This window comes from Ornithodoros turicata, chromosome 2 (genome assembly GCF_037126465.1).
Source record: "Ornithodoros turicata isolate Travis chromosome 2, ASM3712646v1, whole genome shotgun sequence".
Lineage (NCBI taxonomy): Eukaryota > Metazoa > Arthropoda > Arachnida > Ixodida > Argasidae > Ornithodoros > Ornithodoros turicata.
In genome coordinates, this window is record NC_088202.1 from 61,113,481 (window position 1) to 61,140,661 (window position 27,181).

General features: G+C 47.7%; 1 protein-coding gene across 2 annotated transcripts in view; it reads left to right on the plus strand.

Annotated features, from left to right (window-relative positions):
* Window positions 1-27,181, plus strand: part of LOC135385481 (neprilysin-1-like) — a 146,104-nt gene that overhangs the window by 49,634 nt on the left and 69,289 nt on the right. For both annotated transcript variants that reach the window (XM_064614820.1, XM_064614819.1), the window contains exons 6-9: window positions 16,408-16,527; window positions 20,912-21,007; window positions 25,760-25,890; window positions 26,020-26,254. In XM_064614820.1, coding sequence (XP_064470890.1) covers window positions 16,408-16,527; window positions 20,912-21,007; window positions 25,760-25,890; window positions 26,020-26,254 — 582 coding nt within the window. The remainder of the gene's footprint in view (window positions 1-16,407; window positions 16,528-20,911; window positions 21,008-25,759; window positions 25,891-26,019; window positions 26,255-27,181) is intronic.

A 27,181-nucleotide genomic window follows, 5' to 3' on the forward strand; every position in this document is an offset into this window, starting at 1 on the left:
CTATCGGTTCCTGAAAAACAATGTCATACATAGAATACACTCTCACAGCAGAGACGGTCAACTTACATTTTGGTCCACGAAACGCCTCGTGTCGTGGATGGATGCCCCTCGTCGGCTTTCGAGCAATCGTCGTAGAACCAGCGCACCTTTTATAGTTGCTACACCGCTCCCCTCCTCCTCGCATTGCGACGGTGTCGTCTGTACTTTGTCCACCCCGCCTTCCGTCTTTCGCGCCTTTTTGCGATGTCGCATATGACAATGATGTCATCGACGTTGAATAAAACATTACACTAATTTCTAGCTAACACTCTGGGACGACTTGTACATGACGACAAGAAGACCCAGAGTGGGATTCGAACCCAGGATCCTTCTACACTGGGCACGACACACTAACCACCAATCTAATTCGTACTGCGTGACGTTTTTCGTATTGCGGGGTTCGTGTCTACACACGTCACAACATGTTCAAACACGTTCAAACATGTTCAAACACGTTCAATGACGTCATAGAGAGGAAGAGAGAGGAACGAGTGTGTCCAGGGGCGACTTCGACGCCTGTGTCTAAACACGTCCAAACACGTCCAAACATGTTCAGACACGTTCAATGACGTCATAGAGAGGGTGAGAGAGGAACGAGTGTGTCCAGGGGCGACTTCGCCGCCCGTGTCCAAACATGTTCAAACACGTCTTAACATGTTCAAACACGTTCAATGACGTCATAGAGAGTGAGAGGCAAAGCTTTACTATAAATGTCGAAGCGAATGGCCGATCGTCATTCCATCATGATCAGCTTGGTAGATCCTCGTAAGTAATACCCATGACGTCATCATCATCGCCGAAATGTTTGAAGAGTTTCGTTTCCAGTGTACAACACTTTTGCTGCGCGTGAAGTCGGTTTTTTCCCGCCTCACATATTTCGGGAGATTGGCAGCGCCCGCTTCTTCTGCACCAATTGCGGTGGATTGTGGTCCAAAGGTACGCTTCCTCGTTATTTTTTTAATACGTTCTATAATCGTCCACATTTTTTTCCAGAGCAAAAGCATTGGACGGACCGATTGATTCGCCCGTTTCTCGGCTGTCGGACGGTACCGTTCGACGTACGTTGCGAAGGACTTCGACTATTGAAGGAAGATGGAGAAGATGGACCATCAGTGTCACTCTGTGACTGAAGAAGATTGTACGTGTGTGTGTTTGAGTTAAAAAAACACGCGTTTCTCACACTCCTTTCGTTGCAGATTACGAATGGCTACTGACGGGAGATCTACCCCTGGTCCTAACCTTCAAGCCTCCTCCAAAGACCTTCTTTTTGCGAATCGGCGATCAACTGACTACCTGTCGTTGCGGTGGACTCTGGTCGAGAAACCCCAGCCATTGGTTAGACTCGAGCCTTCGTCCGTATTTGGGCTGCCTTCCCGGCTACGAAACCAAAGCTGGAGCCTAATTCATGTGTAACGAGAAATAAAAAAAAAGGTTGTCTACTCTCATTCCGTCTCAGTCATGATGACGCCCGAGCAGAGGGTTGCCACCTTTGTGCAAACACGAATGTATCGGGACTTGCTGCGATTACGCGATTATATTCACGGCGATAGCTGCGAGGGAGACTTTCGCTCGATTCTCAAGACGATACCCTTACGTCTGTTCACCGTCAGTGGGAAGATTGCAAAGAAAATGAAGCGTTTCGTAGATTACAAGCTCGAGCTGTTGGAAAAGTATAGACGAGGAGAGACAGTCAACCCGTGTCTCATCAACGCGGGTTTCAACCGGCCTATCGTCCGTCGCTACTGGCTTCTCCACACATCCCTCGACGTCACGGTGCAGACCGGCGACGACAGCGAGCGTCGGGTCAGCACGTTGGAAGATCGTCTCGCAAGGGTCTTGTGTATGTCGTGAATAAATAGACTATTTTTTACGAAACGAGTTCGCTCACGAGGAGACGTTTTATTGTTTCATCATTCTCTTCGAGGTTACAGGAAAACATGGATACACAACTTTTCAAGCTGTAGCGTTTCGACATGCGCGTGGCTACGTAGATACAAAAAAGCCCGCAGTAAGGCAAAAAAGGCGATTGAATACACTTGTCGTTATACTCGTCCACTACAGGTAAAGTCCTTCGAAGGTTTGCTTCGATGGGGGGAAGTCCGTAGCTGTCGAAAAACACGACAGACCCGTCGTAGTTTTTCAGGTAGAGCACCCAGTGCTGCCCGCGCCTTCTTCGCTCTTCCGTATTGATGATTAAATAACCGGGCTTGCGTAAAACGAAGGCTTCGTTGGAAGCGCAAATGCCTCTCAGCATGGAGGAAGCGAGGGGGTTCAGGGACACGAGTTCCAAGATGTCGCTCTCGTACATCTTTTCTTATGGGAAGGTGACCGTACGGTCCTTGTCGACGTACATGAGCTTGGGACACTCGGAAATCAAGAGGACGGTGACCGCGTGTGGAAGGGCTTTAGCGAAGCGTAATTGCAGGCGAACGTTTCCTTTTCGCCACTCGTTCAAATGCGAAGGAGAAGAACACTTGTCCACGTCCAAGTTGAAGTAGAGAAGGAACCCGTTCGTTTTAAATCGCTCGTAGCTATACTTGAAATGTTTCTCACCCAGTTCTTGCAAGAAGTTAAAGTAGGGAATTTTGACGAGGTCGTTCTGAAAATCGTACTCGGCTCGCACTTGCTGCCCGTCCACGGAGAGCATCGAATGAGTCAGGTCGTAATGGCGGAATTTGTAGGGGTTCGATTGGATGTCGCCGAGAAAGTCGGACGTGGCGAGTAGGGCGACGCATAATTTGGAAGGTACCCTTTCGGGGTAAACGTTTTCAAAGTGAGCGTCCAAGCTCCCGGCACTCAAGCTCCGCACCTTGGTTTCCAATCCGCGTAACACGTAGATGGCCGGTGTGGTCTGAAGCCGCCGCTCGTATTCCAAAAATAGGGAAGGTGCTAGCGTCACCTTTTTCAAGTGTAACGTCATTTCTTTAATGTCCACCTCGTAATTGTACGTTTTCTTGTCTTTGGGGACCGATACGAGTTTAAATTCGTCGTTGTTTAATAGGAAAACGACGCGAATTTCGACGGCAGGTACCATCAGGCGCGGCTGTTGAAACAGGTCGGTATTGATCTGACCGACCAGGTTAAAGTATTTTCCACCCTTCGTCGCTTCGTAACGTTGTTTCGGACCGCGAGACGAGACGTCGTAATCGTCCTTTAAATGTTCGTCGTCCTCGACATAGAGTCCAGCCGCGTGCACTGTTTCTTGAGCCGGGGCGTGGAATGAAGCACGACGTCCAAAATACTCCTGTAGGCGTACAACTCGTTGGAACTGACGAGCTTGTTGTTCGCATAAACGGTGACCGTCTTAAACATGCCGCTCAACAGGTGGTTTATTGGGAAAACGACATCTTTCTCGTCCATTTCTTCCCCGTCGTCGCGAACAATGCGCACGGTCAAAGACACGAAACTGCCGTAGAGATCCAAGTGTGCCCTTTGCAAATTTTGAATACAAAACTCGATCACGGAATTATTTACTCCGTTGACCGGATAAAAAAGTTGGTACGAAGTATCTTCCACGCCGTATTGAATGGAAGGGGGTTCGAATATCATCACATCACTCGTTAGACAGATCGGCGTCTGTATTTTTCCTTTCGTTGACGTCATGACGGAGCGCGCGCAGCGGATGTGTGACCTTCACGGCGTACCAAAGATATCTGCAGGTGCGTCGTGTGTCGGCGCCTTTTGTTGTCGTTTGCGGCGTTTCTTTCCATTGTTGTTTCCAGAGCCCTCCATGGAATCCAGCACGTCTCTCCCCGTTGCTATGGCCGTCTTTTTTACTGCACGCGATATTCCTTCGCCATCGGCCAAATTCCGCGCCAAGCGCTTCAACGTTCTCTTGGCGATCGGTTTTATTTGCTGCCAGATGGGAACGATAAACTTGGATATGTTGCTCAACACACCGCCCCCTCGTTGGAAAAGGGGTCCCGTGTACACGGGAATTATTTTGGGGGAATTACGGTACATATTTGAAATGCAACGTTAGATTGGTTCTGCCTTTGGACCGCAACGGCAAACGTCTTCCCGTTTCGTCCGCGAGAACGATCGTCACTGAGGGAATTTCGAATTGAGACAGGTTAAAATACTGGATGTTATCTAACGTGTAGGTGACGACGTGCTTGTCTTTCTCGTAATAAAAGGGTAGTATTTTTAATATCGGTTTTTTCCCGCTCCCCACGTACGTGGGTTCCACGATATCCGTGTACACGATTATGTTGTGAAACGGGGGTTCCAGGAGTACCTCGACGGAGCTCGTGGCATCCTCCCCCGTGAACACGGTACGCGATTCGAAGCCCAAAAGCACGGCCAGGTACTCGGAAAGTCTTAGGGTGGGGGTGCCCTCGGAAAGCCAAATTTTACATTTCTTTTCGGTTCCGTCGAAGCTGAAGCGCGCGCGTTCGCCTACGCGCTGGTTAATTGCATTTAGAAGTGCTTGCGGCGTCGCATAATAGCCGGGAGGCACATGTACTTGCAAAGATTGAGGAATTTTCGTCTTGATCGTGAAAGAAAATTGGCGCGCTACGGGGAGAGAGACGCGTAGCGTTTCTTCGTGTCCCTCGACGGGTGTGAGATGTAGCAGCTTGACAAAGGGTTCCGGTACGTGCAACCCTTTCGGCGTTTTCAGAGAGTAGACGTTATCCGCGAATTCTACCGAGGCGTCCAGCTTGTGCGTCTGGAAATACTTGTTGAGTGTGTTCCGTAGGGACGTGGTTTCCGAATTCAGAGTGACGTCGCCGAAAGCGACGGGTGCGGCGTGCTCCAATAAGATGGAGGTGGCTTCGCGTTCGCTCAATTTGGGGGGTTTCACCGCACGACCTGCTTCGCGGGACGCTAGCGAGGCGTCGAGCGCTTGCGCGAGCCGAGGGTCCAATTCCACGGCTTTCACGTCCACGGGTAAGACGAAGTCGTATCGCGATTTATTGTACGCGAAAGAAATGTCGAATTCCGAAAGGGCTTTTCCCAAATCCCTCTCGAGATCCGAGGTGACACGAAAAGTTCTGCCGGCTTCCACCGTGTCCTCGAAAGAAACCTCGATTTTTGCATCTTGCCTTTCGTAGCCGATATTTAAAAAATCGTTACTTATGCTGAGATCCATCAGACCGACTTTATACCGATTCGAGAGCTGAAGCGGACTATCGAAAGCTACCGTGAAGGCGTTGAGTTTATTCGAGGGAAACTTATCCATGCTGGCGTTCGAGAGCAGGTGGACGTAGATGTCTGACATCATTTCCCAATCTTGACCACGTCGCTGCTCGGAACCCAACTGTCGTGTTCTTTGTCGTAACCGAACCAGCGAACCAAGGAGAAGCTCTGACCGTTCAGTTGCTTCTTTCTCAGCACTTTCGTCACTGGCCAAGGCTGATTAGCGTCTCGGGTTACGACGAGTACCTCCTCCGGGTAGAAAGATCCGTCCACTTCCTTACCCCGGTAATCTTCCAGGTGTACGACGGGAGGAGAGGTGTCTCTCAGGCGGGAGACGGTGAAAATCTGAGGCGACCAACTCCCTTCCGAGCTCTTATGAAAACCTTTTCTGTGTAGTAGGACCCTCACTTTATCCCCCAGTTTGAGCTTCTTTTTCACGGAGGGTACGACGGGCTTCCCATTTATCTTATTGAACAGCTCCAATTCGTTTTCGGGCGTGACTTCGGACGGGCTGATGCCCAAAGTCCTGTGTTTGGTGGTGTTGTAGTCGCGCACGATCTTGGGAAGTGCGGAAACGAAGTGGTATTTTCCCGTTACTCTAAAATAACGGAATATTCTGTCGCGTAAAGTGCGTATGACGCGCTCTGCCTGTGATGCTTTGATTACTGGAGAGAAGGTAGAATACATGTGTACCTTCTTTCGTGAGAGATACTCCTTGACGGTCTTGTTGTAGAATTCCCCGCCTCTGTCGCAAAAGATGCGTGTAGGTACGTTACCTCCCCGAAAAAGTCTTATCATGGCCCTTTTCATTTCGGCGGGGCGCTTCGTCTTTAGTGGGAGGGTGCGCAGAAAGCGGGAGAGGGAATCGATTGCCACGAGAATGTAGCGGTAGCCACCGTTGAATCTCTTGTATTTTGAAAAATCGGCGAGATCCATTTGCCACACGTCGTTGATCTTGAGCGCGATGATGCGTCTCGTATTAAACTTTCTTCTGACCGGATGGTGGAGCGTGTAGGCATCCAGCTTTCTGAGAATGGCGAGAGCCTTCTTTTTGCTCAAGTGATGCGCTTTTCTATAGCGTTTCACACCCCCCAAACCACCTTCTGGTTTCTCATATCCCTCCATAAGTCGTCCACGCAATGGAGGCCTGCTGCTGCTGCTGCTGTTGAGGCTCGCGAGATTTGGGTAGAGAAATCAGACGCAATAGTTTCGAGACTTTGGGGAACCAGGAAGGTTTCTTTCCTGTCTTACGTTGCAACAAATAATTGACGAGTTCGTAAACGGAGGAGTGTCTGATGGGCTTGCCCGACACGGAGACACAACCCTCGCGATCCCAGGAAAGAACCTTCTTTAATTCCGAGACGACCCTTTCCGCTTCCTCTTCGTCCACCTCTGGAGAGAGGAGCGAATAGTCAAAGTCATTTGTAGCGTCGGACACCTTGTTTTTATTGTCGTAGGGGTCAAATCCGTACTGCTTGAGTATGCGATACAGTGCTTGCAGTATGAGTTTCACTTTGACGTCGTCACTCTCCTTCGAGGAAAGAATGTTTCCAATGGAGGAGGAGGAGGTGGTCACTTCAATTCTCTTGGCCATTGGCGAAAAGGTTCAACACGGCGGAAAGCAGGAGAGGAACCACCGACGAAAGAACGCCCTGTCCTCGCTGCTGAGACAGATAGCGCTTCAAACGTTGCGGATTCTTGTGAATCTTTTTGTAGGCGAGCCGTCGTAAAAAGCGTTTGTGCTTCTTCAAACGCGCGAACGTATCTGGAGCTAGAGCCACCTTTCCGTTCAATACATTGAGGCAAATTTCGGAGAGGTGTTTCATGTCGGACGAGGACGAACGTCTCAAGACGTCGCGGCGGCGTGGAGGGGGTAGAGTGGAGAGTACTTTGAGTAAAGTGAGGTGAGGGCGGAGATTCATTTCGGAGCGTAGATATATTGACGTTCTCCCGGAAAGATATTGCTACGCAACCTGTGATCCTCGTGCGTATAGTTGTGAAGATCCACGAGTAAATATGCGTGGGGCGACGACATCGCTTGTTTATATGCGTCCAGAAAATACTCCAATCTTTTTCTGCCAAATAGCTGTTGGCCGAAATGTTCCATCTGGTGCACGCTGCGCACGGTGCGCCACAGGACGACGTAACTGGCGTTGTAGGATATTGTTCTAAAATGGCTACTGTCGAAAAAGATGTTTTGAACGAGTAAGAAGATCGAGGCGTTGGCGTGGTGAGAACCCCGAATGAAAAGATCGGTCACCTCCTTCAAGGAACCGGCGTCGGTCATGTGATCGTCGACGACGATCAGCGTAGCGCGCGACGTGTCCCACTCTCGCGGTAGCTCCTTGGTAAATTTTACGGAGTCCCCGAATTCGTCCTGCATGCTCGGCGAAGCATATTTCTGCACGTAGAATATTTGTGACGGAGGCTTGTCTACCACGTCGTTCACGTTCCTCAACACGTTAGCAACGAAAGTAGATTTGCCGCACATGGAGGGGCCGCTTAAGATACAGCGAAAGGGATGACGGAAACGAAAAGGTTCGGGGAAAGACATGTTACGTGCGTACACGTTGCACGAAGAAAAAGAAGAGACTGAGACTCGAAGAGAAATGCATCTCTTTTATTTACACATCCTCGTCGTCGTCCTCTACATCGGAACTGCGTTCCCAATACAGATTGTCCAGGCTAAAGTTGGACTTCTTTTTCGCCAGTCTGTCTGCCGCTAAGATGCGGTCGAGCGTCTTCATCTTGTCCTGACACATTTCTTGACGTGCTTGCAACCATTCCAGACGGTGGACTTGAAAGGCTTCCTCCACGATGCCGCGTATAAATTCGCGAAGTTCTTCGTTTTTTGTCTTTTCCTTGCGACGACGAGAAACGCAGGAGAATAAACCACACATGGCGTTTTCCACGTATCGGTCAGAATGATGACGCGAGCGTGGTGCGCTCTGCCTTTATAGAGATAAACGCGCGCGCGCAAAGAATGGAGAATGAAAGCGAAACTGAAAAGCCACCCGTCGCCGCTAGGAGCGCGCGCGCGCAGCAGAGAGCCGAAACCGAAAACACCCGCGGCCGGCGCAGAGGGAGCTAGCAGCGCGCGCGCATGCGCGGACGGGTGGAGCAGAGGGCGCGCGCGCATCCATAGCTGCCGCTGTGCGTCGCCTCTCTCAGTTTCTCTCGGACCGTCGCGGAAGACGGACGTGCGCTCCGCGCGCTCGCTCAGTTTCTGGCTGCCTCTCGTAGAGAGCAGACGTGTGTTCTCTGCGCTCGCTCAGTTTCTGCCTGGAAGTTGCCGCGGGGGAAAAGGTGAGTGATTTGACGCGCTCCTTTTCTCGTATGTTTGCCGTGTTTAGCGGTGACCGCGCTCGTGCTAAGCCTTTTCTCGCATGTTTAGACTTGTTTTGCGGTGTCCAAGCCTGTTGACGCATGTTTAGCGATGTGTGGTTCCCGCCTTGTGTTAGCTGCGTAGTGTTGAGGTTATGCCCAAGCGCGCTCCTTTTCTCGTATGTTTGCCGTGTTTAGCGGTGACCGCGCTCGTGTTAAGCCTTTTCTCGCATGTTTAGCGATGTGTGGTTCCCGCCTTGTGTTAGCTGCGTAGTGTTGTGGTTAGGCCTAAGCGATCGTCCCCCCGTAAGCCTTTTTCCCCCGATGTGTACTGTTTTCTGTTTAGCAGTAGCGGTTAGACCTTTTCTCTCGCATGCCTAGACTTGTTTAGCAGTGCTGTCATTTTTACCTGCCGCTAGTATCTTGTTCTCTGTCTCTCTCCTCTAGAGCTATGATGGTGGCGCCATCTGGTGTGATGCCTTGCAACTAACTGGCCACCTGTCGTCGATCTCTGCAACTACCCGACGTCAACAAGCACTGGTCACCCCGGAGCCGTTTCTTCGCCGCGGCATCGTTGATTTTCGAATAAATTGTTTCTCTCCACTCTATTTCTATCTTTTCATTTTATTTTCTACCTATTTTTTTATTTTTATCAGCTCAAGTAGCCGGCAACTCACATCTTCGTCTGGACGTGTCTTAGATGGTCCCCAATTAGTGTAATGACTCTCTGGAGGGTCCTGATTAATGTGGGGGGTCCCAATCAGCTCTAATTGCTAATTAATGGCGTCCAGACGAAGATGTGACTTGCCGGCTTCTTGAGCTGATCCCATACTACTCGCAGACACGTCTGAACCGGTCGACCACCAGAGCTGCACTGCCGTTCCGGGTGCCGCGCCGTGGCTACAGACCCCACCAGCTCTCACCAACTCCCCATAGAGCCCATAGTAAAGGTAAATTCACACAACACTGGGCACACGACCAATGAGAATGCAGCGATTGCTCCCTCAATCCTCCAATCAGAAGTCTTTCCGTACGACTCGCAGCCCGACCGGTTCTGGCTGTTGCTGACTTCTGCTTTCCATACTGGCCTGTATCGGCTACCCCTGACCTCTAAGTCTACTAGCTTTCATGCACGCCATAAAGTTATTCCGTAATTCCCAAATAACTGTGAAAAGTGTCGTAATGAACAGAAATTTATTTGAGTCGTTATACTGACACAATCGGCAGGTTGACGCATTTACATTCACTGAGCGTACTGAGTTCATTGCGTAGCGATTCCTAGCACACTGGAACAAAGTTCAAACTTGCAAAACACGCATATCGACACAGCTTATTCCCAGCAACGAACAACTGTCACATACTTGCGCACAATCTCTTGATCATGATGTCCTTGCCTGCTACACGTCAAACATAAAATGCTGCTGCTTCATGAATCTTATTTTCTTGTCACCGCTGTGCAGATCTGACGGCGCTCGAACATGTTCATCTAGCCAGAATTCAACCACAACACTTCAGTTTGAAATCCGGTTGGCTGTTCGTAGACCGATGCTTGTGTCGAGAAACAGTACAACACGATCAAAGTCACCATAATACACGGATAAGATGGCGAACGCACTTGCCTCCCAACGAAAGACACCGCCGACCCGGCGTCCACCGTTCAAATTTCAAATGAAGCCGCTGAGGGAGTACGCAGCACGCAGGCGAGGAAGCGCGAAGTGCCGTTTTCAAATTCCGGCAACCAACCCGGACACGCTTGTGGCGTCCGACCAATAGAGAGGCACGGATTGCTTCGTGCGCAGTAACACGCATTTTGATACAGATTTTGCGAGAGCTGTGGGTAGAGGCAAGGGGATGAAACTCGCGAGTTCCTTTGCGGACTAAAGTGAGGCGCTGCGAGCCTTTCGCGTCATCAAACGTCACGAAACTTCAAAATTTTTACGTCGAAGCGCGAGTTCTCTACCGAGAGCATCCCATTGGCTCCTGCGGCCGCTCCCCTGGTATGCGAGCGCTCATTGGTCGGTTTGAAATTATAACCTTTTCGTGGCGCGGGAAAGCGGGCACCGCCGTGTCTGGGGTGCCGGAGCAGTTCGCCGTAAAGTTTCGAAATATGGTGCAGTAGGGACGCACGCAAAGCATCTTTGCCGGTACCGCTTTGGATGGCTTTTAGTGCCCGTCGATACCGACTCTGCAAAACTCGAATCCTCTTGGATACTTGTGCAAGTAAATTCAGTGATAGATAAGGGGAAGGCGCAGGTCTGCTTCGCTTGCTTGGCGCGACAACGATTCAAGAAGGATCAATACTGTGTTTTTCCACTCGATGGCAGGTAAGTCAGTTCCTATTCCATTCTGCCGCTTAGCGTAGCATAGCATAGCACCGCACCTGTGGCATATACTCAGCATTTCGGCCGGTAGAATTTTTAGTTTTCACGTTTTCTGATCCCTGTTCTGGTCTTTCTTGCTCAGGTATCAACTAGGTACTGCTCAACTCATATCTGCTTCAGAAAAGCATCGGCATGGACGCAATAGAATGGACATGCCACCCTGAGTGGTTGGAACATCATCTTTTGGCTTAGCAGCTGCACAGGTTCCTTTGTGACGGGCCAGCCTTGACATGTGACACTATACAAGCAGCAAAGGGATATGGACATGTTTCCTGTCATGCTGGATTTGTGATTGTGTGTGCCTGTGCAGTGAATTTACTGATCTACTGTGAAGTCTTCCACTTGAGACATCAGCTAACAGTGAATGTGAAGTTGCTTCGGCATATTACTCGAACTTCAGAAACAATGTTCATGTCAAGTTCGTGTTTGGCGCAGATACAGAAGACTGCATATGCGTGATTTGGAAATACTAATCCCGAAAAATAAAGCACCTTGTGCAACAGAAAGAGCGAACGCTTCCGCGTTTTATTTATTTCACTGGATGCAAACGAAAATCCAGAACCGCCAAAGCGGGGAGAGAACAGAGGGGAAAGGGAAAGATAACCCCTCGGCAGCATCGCTTTACGTCACGCGTCACCCATGGAGACAAAATAAAACAAAGCAAAAAACTGCTCTACCGAGGCCCAACGATTGGCCCGACGTCTGAGGTCACGTGAGTTTTTCCCGACAATAGAAATATACTACACGTTCATTCCCCTGGTAGAGGTGTGTCCGCCGCGCCGAAGCGCCGCCGCCGGAGGTTTGAGCCTCGCCGCCGCCGCCGTGCCAAAACTGTCGGCGCGCTGCCGCCACCGCCGATGTTGAAAAATCGGCGGTGCTGTATAATGTGCCCATTTTTATCCATTTTCTATAAAAAAGCTCTCACATACCTAGTCTTTTTTTTTGCGTCTTATGTTCCAGGCTCCATTCGGTTCCAGGCTCCATTTGGTGTTTTTAGCAGTAAGAATTTCACGACTAATATGCTGTTTATGCTTTACAGTATCGTTTCACAGTCGACCCTGGAGGCACAACTCCAAGTTGTGCACAACTCCAGGCAAACTTGTCATTCAATTCCTGCAGGTTGTTTGTCGGTCATCCACCAACACCATAGCACCGGTCATTTTCCATATACAGGGTGTTTTGTTTTTTTATTCGTTACAGAATTTTTGTTTAAAAAAACTAGCGGAACAAAATAGATGCCGTTTTTTAGTTGGTCAGGCGAATATTATTATCGAAAAAAATATGCAACTACAATATCATCAATCACCTAAAATTCATTTATTCTTTAATTAGGGGATTTCGCATTCCATGTTTAAGAAATCCTTAAATGCGCGCATGTATTGAAATATCCGACGCTGAATGTCGCTATGCAAATGAGCCGAAACAAGAAATACGCAATTTCCGAGCGCAGAAATGACGCGAGCTTTGCCTTATTTGGGTTGGAAAGCGATCTATCTGGCCAACAGATTGGCGCGTACACCAATCAGCTCGATCGCTCCAAAGCACGTGGTCCTCTCACGTGGATTGCCTGTCGCTCTTTCTGCGCTCGAAAAGTGCGTAGCAAATAGTGCGTTTTGTGTGTTCTGGCGAAGAGCACCCCGTCAGAGAGGGTGTTTTTAGAATCGCGGGATTGCGGCGCTGCGCGCGAACCCACTCGCTCTGGACGAGCTTATACTGTAAAACCCTTTTATTTCGCCAGCCCTTAATTTTCGCGAATTTTGCGAATTGAGAAAATTCGCGAACTTTAAGGACACGGTAAAATTTCATAGCAGATAAGGAAGACCTCGAGGAACTCGAGTAGCGCGCAAAATTTAGTGGTTGCGAATACATCCCTACTCGGTTCGCGAAAATTTAGGGCTGCGAAATTAAAAGGTTTTACAGTATTTATTCATGATAACTACAGCCTCTGCAAAAATACTATTCAATGACGTGGTGGGTGCGCCTTATGTCATATCGTTTTCTTACGTTTGCATATTCACATATATTTAGTATAGTTTGTCAAAAAGAGCCACTGTATCAGTGGACAGAGCTTTTACGCGTCGTCGTCCTGTGAATGTTCGGCACTCACTATAACTGTTACGTGTGGTTACCATTAAAGGGATGGCTCGTCGGTCTGATTGTCTAGCTATGTTGTTTTCTCCAGCGATTAACGGGCCCTGTCGAAGTTCTTGGGCGACGACCTCCTTGAACTGCTTTACTTCTGCTAATATTCCTTTGTGTGTTCTCGTTTTCTTTGATAATACACGCTTATCCAGTGCTGATGTACTTGTTTGTCGCAAGGTACAATAAATACTGCTACCGTCTCGGTATTTATGATGGAGAAAATACCCCCGCTCTGAGGTGTGGGTGCGTCCCCGTCGGAGAAGAGAACACATATTGACAGCCCACGGGGCCCACGCCGATAAGACAGCATCGGCGTGACGCCGCTGACGCCGCCGCCGGCGGTAAAAAACCACGGCGCACACCTCTAGCTGTGGGGGGCTGACAACACCGCGATTCTTGGGTAGGGAGGACTATTGCTAACACTCTCTGTTTTTACTGTTTCCAACAGTCATCGCGCAAAGCCTGGCTTTCACGTGCATATTTTGTCACCTATGCCTCCAATTGAATTTAGTATAAATGGTATTGAGATGTTGCTCAATGATCTGGCTGTCAATAAAAGTTGCGGTCCTGACATGATCCCTGCATTTGTGTTGCAGCGCTGTAGCTCCATCTTTGCTGTTTATTTGTACTATTTATTCGACTAATTTTTATCAACATCTTTGCTCCCTGATGAGTGGAAGTATGCTAATGTTGTGCCCGTGTTGAAAGCGGGAGATAAGCGCCTTGTCCAAAATTACAGGCCAGTCGCATCAAAGGTTCTTGAGCACATTATCTATTCAAATATTGCTAAACACTAAAGTGCCAACAATTTTTTGTCACCAGCTCAACATGGCTTTCGACCGGGATGCTCATGTGTTACCCAATTGGTTTGTTTTCATCATGACGTCACCCAGGCGTGGGACGAGGGCTTTCAAACAGACTGTGTGTTCTTAGACTTCCGTAAAGCCTTCGACACCGTGCCCCACACTCTGTTGTACCATAAATTAGAAAAGTTAGGTCTGGACCCATTGGTGCTCAGGTGGTTAAGAAATTACATCACTAACAGGACGCAGCGCGCTGTTGTTAATGGTGTTTCTTCTCGTTGGTCTCGTGTAACGTCATGCGTACCACAAGGGTCAGTGTTAGGCCCTTTCCTTTCTTTAATATACATTAATGACATAACGAGTAACATTGAATCCGATATTCGGTTGTTTGCAGACGATTGCATCGTATATCGCAAAATTAGGGACGGCGATGACAGAAGAATCCTTCAAAGTGACCTTGACCGCCTTTGCGAGTGGTGTGATCGGTGGGAGATGACACTGAATGCATCAAAATGTAATGGAATGCACTTTAACCGCCCCCATCGCTCAATTTCACATACTTACGTTATAGGATCTACCCCCATTTCTGCAACCAGTGAGTACAAGTATCTGGGTGTTACGTTTCAGTCAAATTTGCACTGGGAGGGACAGGTTAACCAAGTTGTTTCGAATGCCAGCCGTACGTTGTTTTTTATCCGACGCAACTTTAAAAATACTCCACCAAGAGTAAGGGAAACAGTTTATAAAGCATACGTTCTTCCTATTTTAGAATATGCTTCTGCTGTGTGGGACCCGCACCAAGAGTATCTGCGTAAAAGAATTGAGTGTGTACAGATTATAGCCGCTAGATTTGTTACGGGTAATCATTCCATGGAGACTCGTTCCCCTGAGTTGGTTAAAGCTTTAGGCTGGGAGTCATTAGAGATGCGTAGGAAGCACTGCCGGCTTAAATTAATGTTTAACATCCACAGTGGTGACACTGGCCTCAATGCAATTATGTTTCTTCGTTCACCTGTTTTCATGTCATCGAGGGTTGATCACTCCAAAAAGATAGAACCATACCGGTTTGTCACATCTGTCTTTAAACAGTCCTTCTTCTGTGTGACAATCCCACTATGGAATTCACTGCCGCATGAAGTTGTGTCTGCCCAAAACGGCTGTCTTTTTATCTAAATTGAGATCCATGCGGGATTAGTGTGTTCTCTTCATTCCGTCCACGATTTCCTTTTTTTGTGATGTATATCCCCATTCCCCTGCTCTAATGCCCCCCGGCGCTGCAGGGTATTTTGCAATAAACAATAAACACATTAACCAAAATATGGAGATGTGGTTTGTAGTCTGGAGATGTGATCTGTCCCGACAAAGTCGGGACAGACTACTCCTGCACACGTGAATGAAACTATAAAGACACATAATTTGTGGTTTTACGTGGCGAGGCAACTTTGATGCCCATATCCTCCAGGTAGCAACACGACATGTAAATATAATTTGGAGCTTTACGTCACGAGACATCTACGACCATAAGCGACTCCGCAGCGATCGGCTTGTGGCTTAATTTTGCACATATCGGAATTATTTGGCTTAGACGTCACAGTGTATTTGATGTTTCTCGCAGAAGACAGTAGACCTAAGCAACTTATACACTGCCACACAGTTGCTGGCGTACTCGGCAGGGTTCGATCACGCTACATTGGGATCAGTAAGCGGACACGCTATCAATGGATCCACCGAAGCCATTAAACCTTAAGACTCGATCAAGAAAATTCTGTCACATCTTGTATAGACTAACACCGAACTTCTTCCCATCTATTGCCTCGTGCAAGGTGCCTTAAAGGAGTACAGAGGGCCATCCAAAAAAAATTCAGATTAAGACATCTGATGAAAGCGTGTGTGTCATTATACCGAATAGCGCGAAAGGTTTTGATGTGTGCAATTTCTTTCCCAGAAACAAACTCACATAAACGTAGCTCCGCGCCTTCACCCTTAACTCGCCACTCCAGCTATAACGAGGATGAGGACGTATGATGGCACGTCACCGATGACGGCATAAGGAGACTCGTTCTGGTTTGCCGGTCAGTCGGGGTCAGCGCATTGTCCCTTTGCCGCCGTAAACCTGTTTTGCCAATTCTCCCAGAGAATTGGGGATAGAAGGAGCGGCCGAAGCATTACTGAGCAAGCAGAAAGGCTTTATCAGAACCCCGAACATCCGACTAGCAGACGACAGCGGAGTAGCAGACAACATTTATCTAGGCCAATCAGCGAGCGTTCTCCTTATAGCGTCAGCGCGAGGTTCCAGGCAGATCACAGGATGGTACTGCTCTTCACCACCGTTGCGCACGGTCTCTTTTTGCGGCGTATTTTAAATTCAATTTCTGCGATAATTATGACCGTGTGGTGTAAGTTACTTCGCATGGCGCATCTAACTGGCAAACTTAACAGTTTTATAGGAAGAAAACTGGGTGTTAAAAATGACTTCTGTGCGACTTTAAGAATTGATTCGGCGGCACTATCCGCTGCCCGATCATTACAGACATAGAAATATAGTGCTAGGTATTCTGATCCACATGGAATAATTTCAGATATCTGACCCTTTTTGGTACGACGGCCCATCTGTCGAAGATATGAACTTCACCATCGATTACACAAATTTTGATTACGACGACGACAACGACAGCAGCATCGTCCTCCAACCGGAGGTGGTAAGTTGAGTATCTTACAGCCATGGGGAAGGGGTCGTCACGCAAACTGCATGCACGGAGCTTTGCCATCAGAAAGGTAATTTTTGCCTCCCTACAAATAAAAATGCAATTGTACATAGAAACCCTTGGCATATCTTACACTATTTTATTACATATGTTTCACTAGAACAGGAACAGCTGAAGGAGCTGCAGTGCAGCCGGCTACAGGGGTAACGAACTTGGCTCTGTACACTGTCCGTTGATGGCATTCTTTTCCTCAACACAACTTTTTAAAGGGGTTGTGAATCCAATCCCGAATATTACACAAAATCGTGGTTGAAATGTAGATTTATGGGTGGAAAACATCTTCGTCGAAACCCCTTCACACTGCGCTCCCGCGCCACGGAGTTATGGCACTTTGAATATTAGGAGATCCTTTCCTACCCTTGACTCGCCTTCTCCTCGCCCCATCTCGGTATGACGTAGTACCGAGCGCGCAAGGGAAGTAAGATGTTCCCGTCCTCATGACGACGCCTGTAAACAGGGACGCGGCGTGCCGAAGTGAAATGAGCGGAAGCGCTATGACGTAGAGCCATAGAGCAACTGATCAAAGCGTCACTTCCCGCCTAGTTCATGGAGCTGCCCGGTACCGCTTTGCGCCACGGTCGGCCGGGGCCTCGAAAATGGGGGATTTTGGAAATTCGGTAGCGTAAAATATAATAGGATGTGGAACTTCGCCTATGAAGTGTGTGGAGTGATGTGTACAGACCCTGCCAGAGACAAAGTTCTATCCGTTCTCAACCCCTTTCAGAAGCGAAGAAGTAGTGGACTGCGTAGAGATGCCCGAACAAACAAATAAATAAATGAATAAACGTATGATTGAATGGACCCGCGTGAGGTTAATGATATGGGGGGGGGGGGTGCTTTCCTGGCTGTTCGCGCCTCAGCTAAAGCGGATTCCGATAATTCCGAAATGGGTAACGTGTGGGCCTGATGTTTCTTTTGCGGATCTGGTCCACGCTTGGCGCCCCTTTTAATGATACGGGTGGAGCTGAGCCGTGCCGAAAAATGGCGGCCACTGTCAATCTCCAGTAAAGCATTGAAACTGAAAAGAAGAATGCTTAAATCTAATATGCAAATGCACACGAAATATAAAGAACTGCTTTACAAAATCACGTTATTCCACGAGTCAGTACTGTTGTACTCTTTATTTCTTTGGGTTATGCTTCCGCTTCTAAAGTGTAGAAGGCTAAACAAGGCTCTTCTGCTAGGTTCCTCTTCCACAGTATCTGTCCAGTTCGAAGGGATTGATTTCCTTGTTAAGCTGTGCAAAAGCTCAGCTACAGTGGCATAATTGGGCGCAAACTTCCCCAGAAAATTGTATGTTCCCAGAAAGGACCCCAATTATTCTACGTTGGTCGACCTCGGAGCTTCCACAATAGCTCAAATCTTCTCAGGATCTGGCTTTATACCATGTTCCGAAACGTCATGTCCCAAAATGTTCACACTCGGAACACCCAAATAAGCACTTTCTTTTGTTTAGTTTCACTCTCTACTCTTGAAAACGTTTGAAAACTACTTGTAGCGTTTCTAAGAGCTCTTGTTCATTAGTTGCGTACAACATTATATCGCATAAATACCACACAACTCCCTGAAGATCACGAAATATCACCTCCATCGCCTGCTAAAATACTTCTTGAAAGTGGTGTATTTGAAAGTCCAAACGGTACTTTCTTAAACTGGTAGCATCCCCTGTAGATGATGAAGGTATAGTTAGACGTTTTGATTCTGGCGAAAGTTCAGTTGGCCAAAACCTCTTTTTCAGATGCTGTTTTGCAACAGCTTTTGCCCCCTTCATTTCTCCTAGTAGGCTGTCAATCATTCGAGCAGGGTGTCTTTCCGTATCACACACTTGTTAACTTCTCTTAAGTCAACGCACTGTCTTATCTCCTCAGTGTTGACTTTTGGAACTACTAAGATGTTTGAAACACACTGTGAGCCTTCTGTAGATATTTCAATGATGTCAAGCTCAACCGTGTTGTCGATTTGTTGGCTTACTGTTTTCATGAGGGCCTAAGGGATACGTCTGAGTCTGTGCAACAGCGGCCACATTCGAATCTACGGTTACTGTGTGTTGGTAGTTTGCTCTCGTCCCAATGTCTTGGAAAAGACTGTCATTTTCTTCTACCAACTTCTGAAGGATCGGCTTCTCTGTGGCCAAATCTCTCCCTTCTTGTGCTGCCTGGACTATTTGAACAGCAGTGGACATTGAGAGAATCCCTAACTGAAATGACGATTAGCTTCCAAGCAAGAATTCCCCATGCTCCTTGATCACGTATATCTTTTCCACTGTAGTCTTGCCATTCCATCTATACGAGACATGAAATAACTTCTGCATTCCAAGGGCCTGTCCTGTCCATAAACATAGAGCCATGCTGCTGTGAGCCTTAGTTCCCTGCGGTTCTTATATATGCGTCGGAACACCTTTCCGGCATGAGATTGTGTCTGGAGCCAGTGTCGACAACTATGCGTAAAGTTCAGCCATCTACAGTTACAGTCTCACGGCATGACCCACCTATGAAATAGGTATAGCAGGATTCTGGCTCGTCACCGCTAGACTGTGTAGCAACTTGCTGAACCTTTCGGGGACTTGTGCCAGCCTTGGTCTTCCATGAGTTCTGATAGCCGCCTTTTTTCTTGAATTTCTGCTTTATCTGCTTGCCACACATTCTGGCAAAGTGCCCAGTTTCATGACATATGTGACAGTGCAGTCCTCTTGCCAGACACTCATATTCGTGATGTGTGTTACCACCACAGCGAAAGCAGTTCTTTTTCGAGGTGCTCTTCTGTTGCTTGTGCATGACGACCCGTTGCACAGGTGTTTCCTGTTATGACAGCAGTTTCGAGTCACCGACGGCTGCTTCGTGACGTTGACCAATGAGCAAAGCACTGTCCTGAGTCAAATTCCGCATGGAGTCGATGGTCTTGCAGCACTTTCGACGTGCACTTCTACACAAGCTGGTCTCGTATCATTTCGTCTTCCAGTGAGCCGAAATTGCACGACCTCGCCAGTTCCCGAAGTGCGTTTACGAATGCGTCGACGGGTTCATCTTGTCGTTGTCCTCTGTTGCGGAACTTGTGCCGTCCCAGAACCACATTCTTCTTTGGTGTGTAGTATTCATCCAGAGCGTCTTTGGTTTCTTGATACCTCGCGAGTTCTCCTTGAATGTTCGACAGAATTCTTCTCATTTCAGCGAAGTAGCTCGACGGACTTCATCCGTAGCATTAACGAGACCGCAGGCTACCTCGTAATTTTGGTAGCCTTCCATCCACAACTGGTATTTTGTGTAGATGTCACCTGCATTCACGTTCAGACATGGTGGTGAGGGCAAGTTAGCCACCCCCATGCTTCCTTCTGCCAAAACAGTCCGACCCGAAATACTTTCCAATGAGGTCATGCGTTTCAATCCTTCCAGGAGACGGTGTATCCCCCTCCGTTAATCCTCGTCGCCATTTGTTTTGTGTTTCTTACTCTTTATTTCTTTGGATTAAAACTGATACATGACGTGTACATACACACCATGATAACCTTCCGCCATCTCTTGCGGCTCCTTCTCCTCCCTCTCAGGCCTGCTCTCACTCGCGGGAGCGCCTTGTCATGGGGGCGCTAGCAACACTACAAGTACTATACAACTCACGATCTTCGAGTGTTTGGTTCCTAGACTTAAAAAAGCATGCAGAGTACGCTGCTGATTAATGAGATCAAAGTTCTCGAAGACAACAAAAAATGTGCGCGCATCGTTCGCTTACCTAAAAACAGAATAGACGAAAAGAAAAAAATGATTAGGAATAGCGGTTTGTCATAAAATATAGGACCTGCCATCCTGCATTCATAGGTTGTTAGATGCTAGCCAAAGGAGCAACACAGTTAAATACGAGAGGCCAGGGCGTATCTCTCCGGTCTGTATTATTCTCTTTCGTTGTGTTAAATTTTCATAAATTATGCTAAATTCATTGTCTTGATCTTGATATCTCCCTGAAAGCGAACGTCACCAGGAAACTCAGTCACTGTTCTCGAACATGCAGGAGACCGCGGCCTGTTGCAAAATCGCTGCTGATACTTCATAAACTTTGCAAATGTCCTTGAGTAGATCTTCGCTTGTAAGTGCCAAGAAATACAGAGCATTTGAGAGTCCTGAAAGAAAGTGGGAGATATGCATGGGACATTGAAAATGCAACGCTGCACTTGCGTTACGCTGTACCAAATGGGATATTTTTTCTTGTCAGTTTTGAGTGCAATAGCTAATTAATGGCTAATGCATAACACACTTACCGAATGCCGCTTGGTACCGATGCTATCGAGTTTCCTTACCTTTATGTAGAACGTTATTTGCTGGTGTTTCAGCCCGACACTATGGCAGATGTTCCTGATGTGGATATAACCAAGCCGAGCACGCTCACGTCAAAAACCGTTGCTAATTTGAGTGGTTTGGTGCCAGGGGTAAGTAATCATCAATAATCTACAACGTTTGACTGCAAACGATTAGTTCCGAATGGTGGCCAGTGTTTGACGTACATTCATTTTCCCCATGGCCTGGGCGACCGTTTGCAAAGTCACACAGAGCAGCGCGTGTGTCATATACGCGGCCTTCCTTAACACCGTTGTATTTTCCGTTAGAGGTTTATCGAATATGACCACATTGCCGCTACCGACAGGACAAACAGTTACGGCAACGAATACTTATACCCCAGTCAGACGGCATGCTCGAAGGACTTCGGGGAATTTTCATTTGCAAAAAATGACCTCTCAGAGTCGCGTCAGACGGCAACTCAAAGGACCTTTCTAAGAAATGACCATCAACGCGAAAGGAGGCCCCCAACGACATTTGAGGTGCCGAAAGGAGCAATCTCGACAACAGTGTTATGCCATTGTACCCTCGCTACCTTCGCAGCTGAATGTAGGAAAACCTATAAAATGCGGATAATGGAGTGAAACTGTGTAAACGTATTTAGATCCTATTTAGAGAAGTATATATGACTTCTGCATCTTGATTTGTGACGCACAGACCAACTTCAAATTTCCACAGCAGACAGGGAAAACGAAACCGAAAACGAAACCGAAAAAGGGAGCAGGTGAGGGCAGTCAGTTGAGGAGCACTCCTTTCCCGCCTGTCTGGCAGGCGCCCCCGAACAAAGGTCGTTTCAGAGGCCGGAGGTCATTTCTCGCAACTGACATTTGAAATGCTGTCTGACTAGGGTATAAGTCTTCGATGTGCAATAATACTACAATGGCCGCCGTATGGCTGCTTCCCATATAGGAGGCGTTAAGTTCGCGATGACGAGCGAAAAGCTACTCAGAGACACAGAGAAAGAGGCTTAACTAGCAAATTTATGTCACAGGGACCGTAAGTTTGGTGCTGAGTACGAGGCAAAAAGTGAAAAACGAATGTCGAGACCCGTTCTTTCTTCGTGTCTTTACTTAAAGGGGTTGCGAGAGGCCATTGCATGTTATCCCGGATAAACGTAAAAGACGGTTATTTGCACCGATGTGAACCTGCATTGAAAGTTTCACAGCGAAGAGAGTAATAGAAGCGGAGAAAATGGGCACCGCGAATACCGGAACTGATGCGGCTCCGACATCACAGCTCTCGCCGCCGCCAGTGAGGCAGCGCACGAGAAGTCACGTGCTCATGGCTGCCAATGGGAATGGGCGCAACTCTGAGCTCTCTGACGTCTGCGCTTTGCTCGGGAGTGTGTTCGAGGGCCTGTATCTTGCTAAGTACGGCACGTGCAAGAATAATCCTTTTTTCATCAGTATTCTGGCAAGCAGTACAATGTGGCCATGATGTAATGAACCACATCTATGAAAGTGTCCCAAACCCTTTAAACGGGCTATCGCATCCGGAAAGGTGTGTATGAGACTGATACGGTAATGTACGGCATGGCTTCACAGTCTACTTGACCAGGTTTATCTTCCGAAAACAGCTTACATATTAAATAAACGAGTTTTAAAGATTCGCACTCCGTCCGCAGCTAAGCCAGAATGACGTAAGCCGGGCACAGGAATGGGAGCGCAGCGCAGGTGATTGTCTCTTAGGCCGTCTGCTTCGCTTTCGCACCGCAATATGCTAAGTGAAAAGACCTCGGTAATTACGCCGGCTTTCGCTTACCACTGACTGTGAGTCACGCTTCGCTTACCACTGACTGTGAGTGCTGACTGACGTGACTATGCTCCGTGGAACAAGGTGTTACGCTTTCGGCTGTACAAAAACGTACGACGCTGACTAGAAACAGCATTCCACGTGCCCATCTCAGACTACTCCGCGACCTATAGACGCCAGCCATCAGTCCCGCCCTGCGGTCGGACGGTCAAACGCCAAGTTCTCTCTGCCGCTCCCTGATTGGCCTTGTCCGCGCCAAAGGGCGCTCACTTATTGGCCTTGTCCAAGTGACGTTTACAGAGAGGGAATTCCAGGATGTCCTCAACATCCGTGGTCTGCTGTTGCCATGCGTTACATCAAATTGCACACAACTCCACTAATTCGCGTCGGATTTTCGGCGTCATTGTCGATGATGAACGAGGAGTAAAATGGCACTCAAGTTTCGGAATGGACCGCGATGGATGCGATAGTCCCTTTAAGTCCTGCAGGTATACGCTGCGTGCCTCAAAGGTCGAGAAATGGCCAGTACGTGGCTTTCTTTAAGCCGTGAATCAATATGCTGTGTCACTTAAAGGGACAGTCCGGGAAAACCGGAAGTTGATTTTTTCCAACTGTCACGGAAGCTTACATGCTGGGTGGAAAGTTTCAGCTCACAAAACGGCGTGGTTTTCGAGATATCGAATAAAAAATACTCCTCTGAAGACATCCGATTTCGTTTTTCTCCCTCGCATACTCCTTGCCCCAAGGATCCTCTATGTACGTCAGCCGTCACGTGAGCATGACGTCCCCAATGGACAAAGTGGAGCGGAGGACTGCGCCGTTGCTGGGAATGCAGAGAGGTGTTTTTGTCTATGAGTGTACTGAACAGAAGGCTACGTCGCGATACCTGTGTTTACATTGACGCTACTCTGCATTTTAGTCTACATAACACGTGATTGCTACTCAAAAACATCATAATGGACAAATGCTAGCTCGCAACAATCAACTATCGCGCAAACAGGCATGCGCAAGTCACGTGCGGCATTGCTCTTATGCACGTCACGCGAGAGCTCGCTGCGGCCTTTACTCGGGACCAACTGCGGCATAGAAAAATGTCGATTATAAATCGTGCGATACGATTTCTTCTGAAATACTTTGCACAGTTGTTGTGAGGAGTATTAGAAATCATAAGGCGGTGTTTCCCAGACCTATGTTTTCGAGCGGACTGTCACTTTAAGGCTTTGAGACTGAAGAGCGAAATTCACAGACCGAAATGTTTTGAACGATTTCATTGCTATGATTTTTCGTGCCTCGTCGTAAAAGTGCTGGGTCCTTGGCCGCCTGACAAGAGGGGTGCTGCCTTGTCAGCGCTTGTGACATTTATTCAGAATTGTGCGTTGGAATCAGTCTATTGAAACTGTGTGATTGATTGTGCACTACGGTAACCGATGATTTAGCCTTTTGCCGACAGTTATCGCGAAAGCGGCGGGTTTTTCTTTTCTATTTTTTTCCCTTTGGTGGTTGGGGGGGGGGGGGGGAGATCTGTTTATGGGAGCACCCGAATTTGTCGTGTGACGAATTCAATCTCTCCCTATTATTGTTTTCGTCAAGAACAACATCAACATCATGCCTCGTCGCAGCAACGCTATGCATTCAGGGCTTCAGGTCATTTGGAAGTGCGATGTTGTATATCAAGACAAAAAGCACCTGTTAGCCTTGCAATTCCCAAGCGTTTTCAGTTAAGCAACTCTCGCATCAAAATTTTTGAACTGTGCGTCTCGGTGGAACGCACATACTATTGTCATAGATAACGCCTTGCTGCGGGAGAGCATCAAGTGGTAAAGGGTAACGCTTTCGTTAGCGACACCACGATCGAGTTTCTCGAAAGGAAGATTTACGTAGCTCAGAGTGACACGGCGAAGAGGAGAGACGGACAAGTGCAATGCTGAAGTAAGAGAGCCAGGTAAAGGTCGGAGAGAACAAAATATCTATAGGAGGAGCAAACGTAGGTCTGCATAAAAGGTCATGCAGCGTTATGGGGCAGCATATGCAGTGTAGCATTACTCTGTCTGTTACTCAGAAATCAGTGTATTGGCCGTCGCGAATATTCGGCGGCGTTCCCATGACTGTACTGTGACTCATCGTAAACAGCATTTGCTCTCACGTTTAGTTTGCGTTTGTTACGTACGTTTTGTGTATCGCGGCGGTGAATCGTCCCCCCATCATCATGCAATGTATATGTGTGTGTGTGTATCGGGGACAACTTGGAGTGCTAGGTCATAAAGAGCAGCCAGCAGCATAAATAATCACAAGTGAATCATATAGATAGTAAAAAGAACTATGCAACTCCCCAGGGAAACCACAATCAGAAGTCCGGCTTCGGCGGAACTGGCAAGAGGTTCGCCTTAAACCAAACTTCACGTTTTCTAGCAAGGCGACACTGGGAGTACCACCAATCATGACGGACATAGTTGATATTTATGGTGCTTGCAATATTAAGTTGATTTTTAATTCGTAGCAAAGCGTTTTTTTTTTCTTTCTTTGCTGGGAATAGCAAGCCAGCCGTAGCGCAGGCTAACGTTTCCCTCCTTTTTTAAAATAATAAACATATGTTCCCCCTCCTCAAAGCGTGATTATCTAAACCGGCATACCGCTCACAAATTATGCAAAACCATCACTCGTACAATAGCTTTCACCAAGGGTGTTTCTAAATATTTAAGGTAGTGCTACGTACCAGTGAAACAACAACAACAACAACGACACCAAAAAGGGATGACGATGTAGTGGGATGTTTCGCCGCTGAGGCGGTACTATCCCAATGCTAGAGGGGAAGACTACACTCTTAAAAATGAACTTCACCACATAGCACGCTCCTAGCCGAGAGCTAAAACGAGTGGCGGAGCCTATTCTGTGCCGTACATAATGGCACAAAATAGGCTCCGCCTCCCGTTTTCAACAAATCTAGGGCGAGAACGTTGTCATTCGGGACGATGGTTGGCAAGGAGGGTACCATGCGGTGAAGTTCACTTCTAAGAGTGTAGGAAAGCAGGAGTATGCGTGTGAGGGAAAGCAGATCACGGGTTCACATATATCGTTTGTGCTGATTTATCCAGATAGAATGGACAGCCCTGCTGTCGAAGTTGTTTTACGGAGCAGGTAAGGAGGTTAAAGAAGACGACAAAGTCGTTCTTGATGACAAGACGTACTACAGTAAACTCGGGAAACTAATCAACGACACAAAACGGTGAGTACACAACGACACATTCGCTAGTGGGTGCTCCAACATCTCTATACTCTTTTTCAATTTATTATGTTCGTGCATGTTCAAACTTATGGTCTGCTGAAGTCACTCGGGGCATTGTTACTCCTGCAGGAGCACGCTGACCACATATTTCGGTTGGCGGGTTATCCAGACGATGGGTCCCCTGATTCACTCGGGGTTGCGTGATGCAAGACGGAATTTTGAGAACGCTATGAACCAAAGCAAAACATACAAATCACAACGAGAGGTGTGTCTTGAGGAATTTGCCGGCGAATACGGAACAGCAATGGAATTTATTGGACACCTGTATGCCAAGAAACACCTCTCAAAAGAAGCCAAAGCTAATGTACGTAGAAATATTTCTGTACTCGTAATACAGGCTCATGGAATCGCTCATGAAGGAACATTGCTCTCAAGAAAATGTCTCGACACATAAGGGAAGGGAGTTGCCTCAGGACAGAAGCCGCCGATATTTCGAACAGAGACTGTTCTTCTTCTGGGCACCGTCCTCATCATTGGCATGGTATTTAAAGGGTTAGGTGTGACGTGTTTAAAGGTTCATGCGAATTGTGGGTCAACAGCCCGGAGGGAAGAAAGGGTCCGTACGGGTTTTTACGGCCGGAGTGAATGGCTGCTTTGTTAGAGTGTGGAGGGGATTATGTGAACGTAGTGATCTAGGCTACAGACCGGTTACAGAAAAATGGAAGGTTCACGAACACGTGGACGGAACGGGACAACAGGGAAGAATTGGCAAGCATAGCGAAAGATAAGGAGGTTATTGGTTACGTGGGGAAAATTCCAGAACGAGCAAAGTTTTTTTTTTCTTTTTTTTTTCTTTTTTTTTAAATATTTGTAATGCAAAGTTGAGGCATGCAATAAAGAAAGTAGAAAGCAGTGGCCATGCAGAACATAACAGATGATAATGGAGGTAGAAGGGAAAAGCATATTTTATTTGTGAAGTGTTTCTAGGGTGCCTTGTGATTTGTTGATACCGGACGGGTGAAGAGCGTTGAACTTGTATATGAGATAAGACTCCCTATCACGTCTGTCACGTGTGGATCTAAACCCGGTTTCTAGAATATATAGTTTAATGTTGTCAAAATTGTGACCAGGAACGTTAAAGTGTTCGGCGACTGCTTTGGGGAGTTTGTTGGACGTGTCGGTTCTGTGTCCGGTAAGGCGGTTGTTCATTTGTTGGCCGGTTTCACCAACATAAGTTCGCTGTAAACATCGGTTTAATCAAATCCTCTCTCCGCTGTTTTCAAGGTGTCGA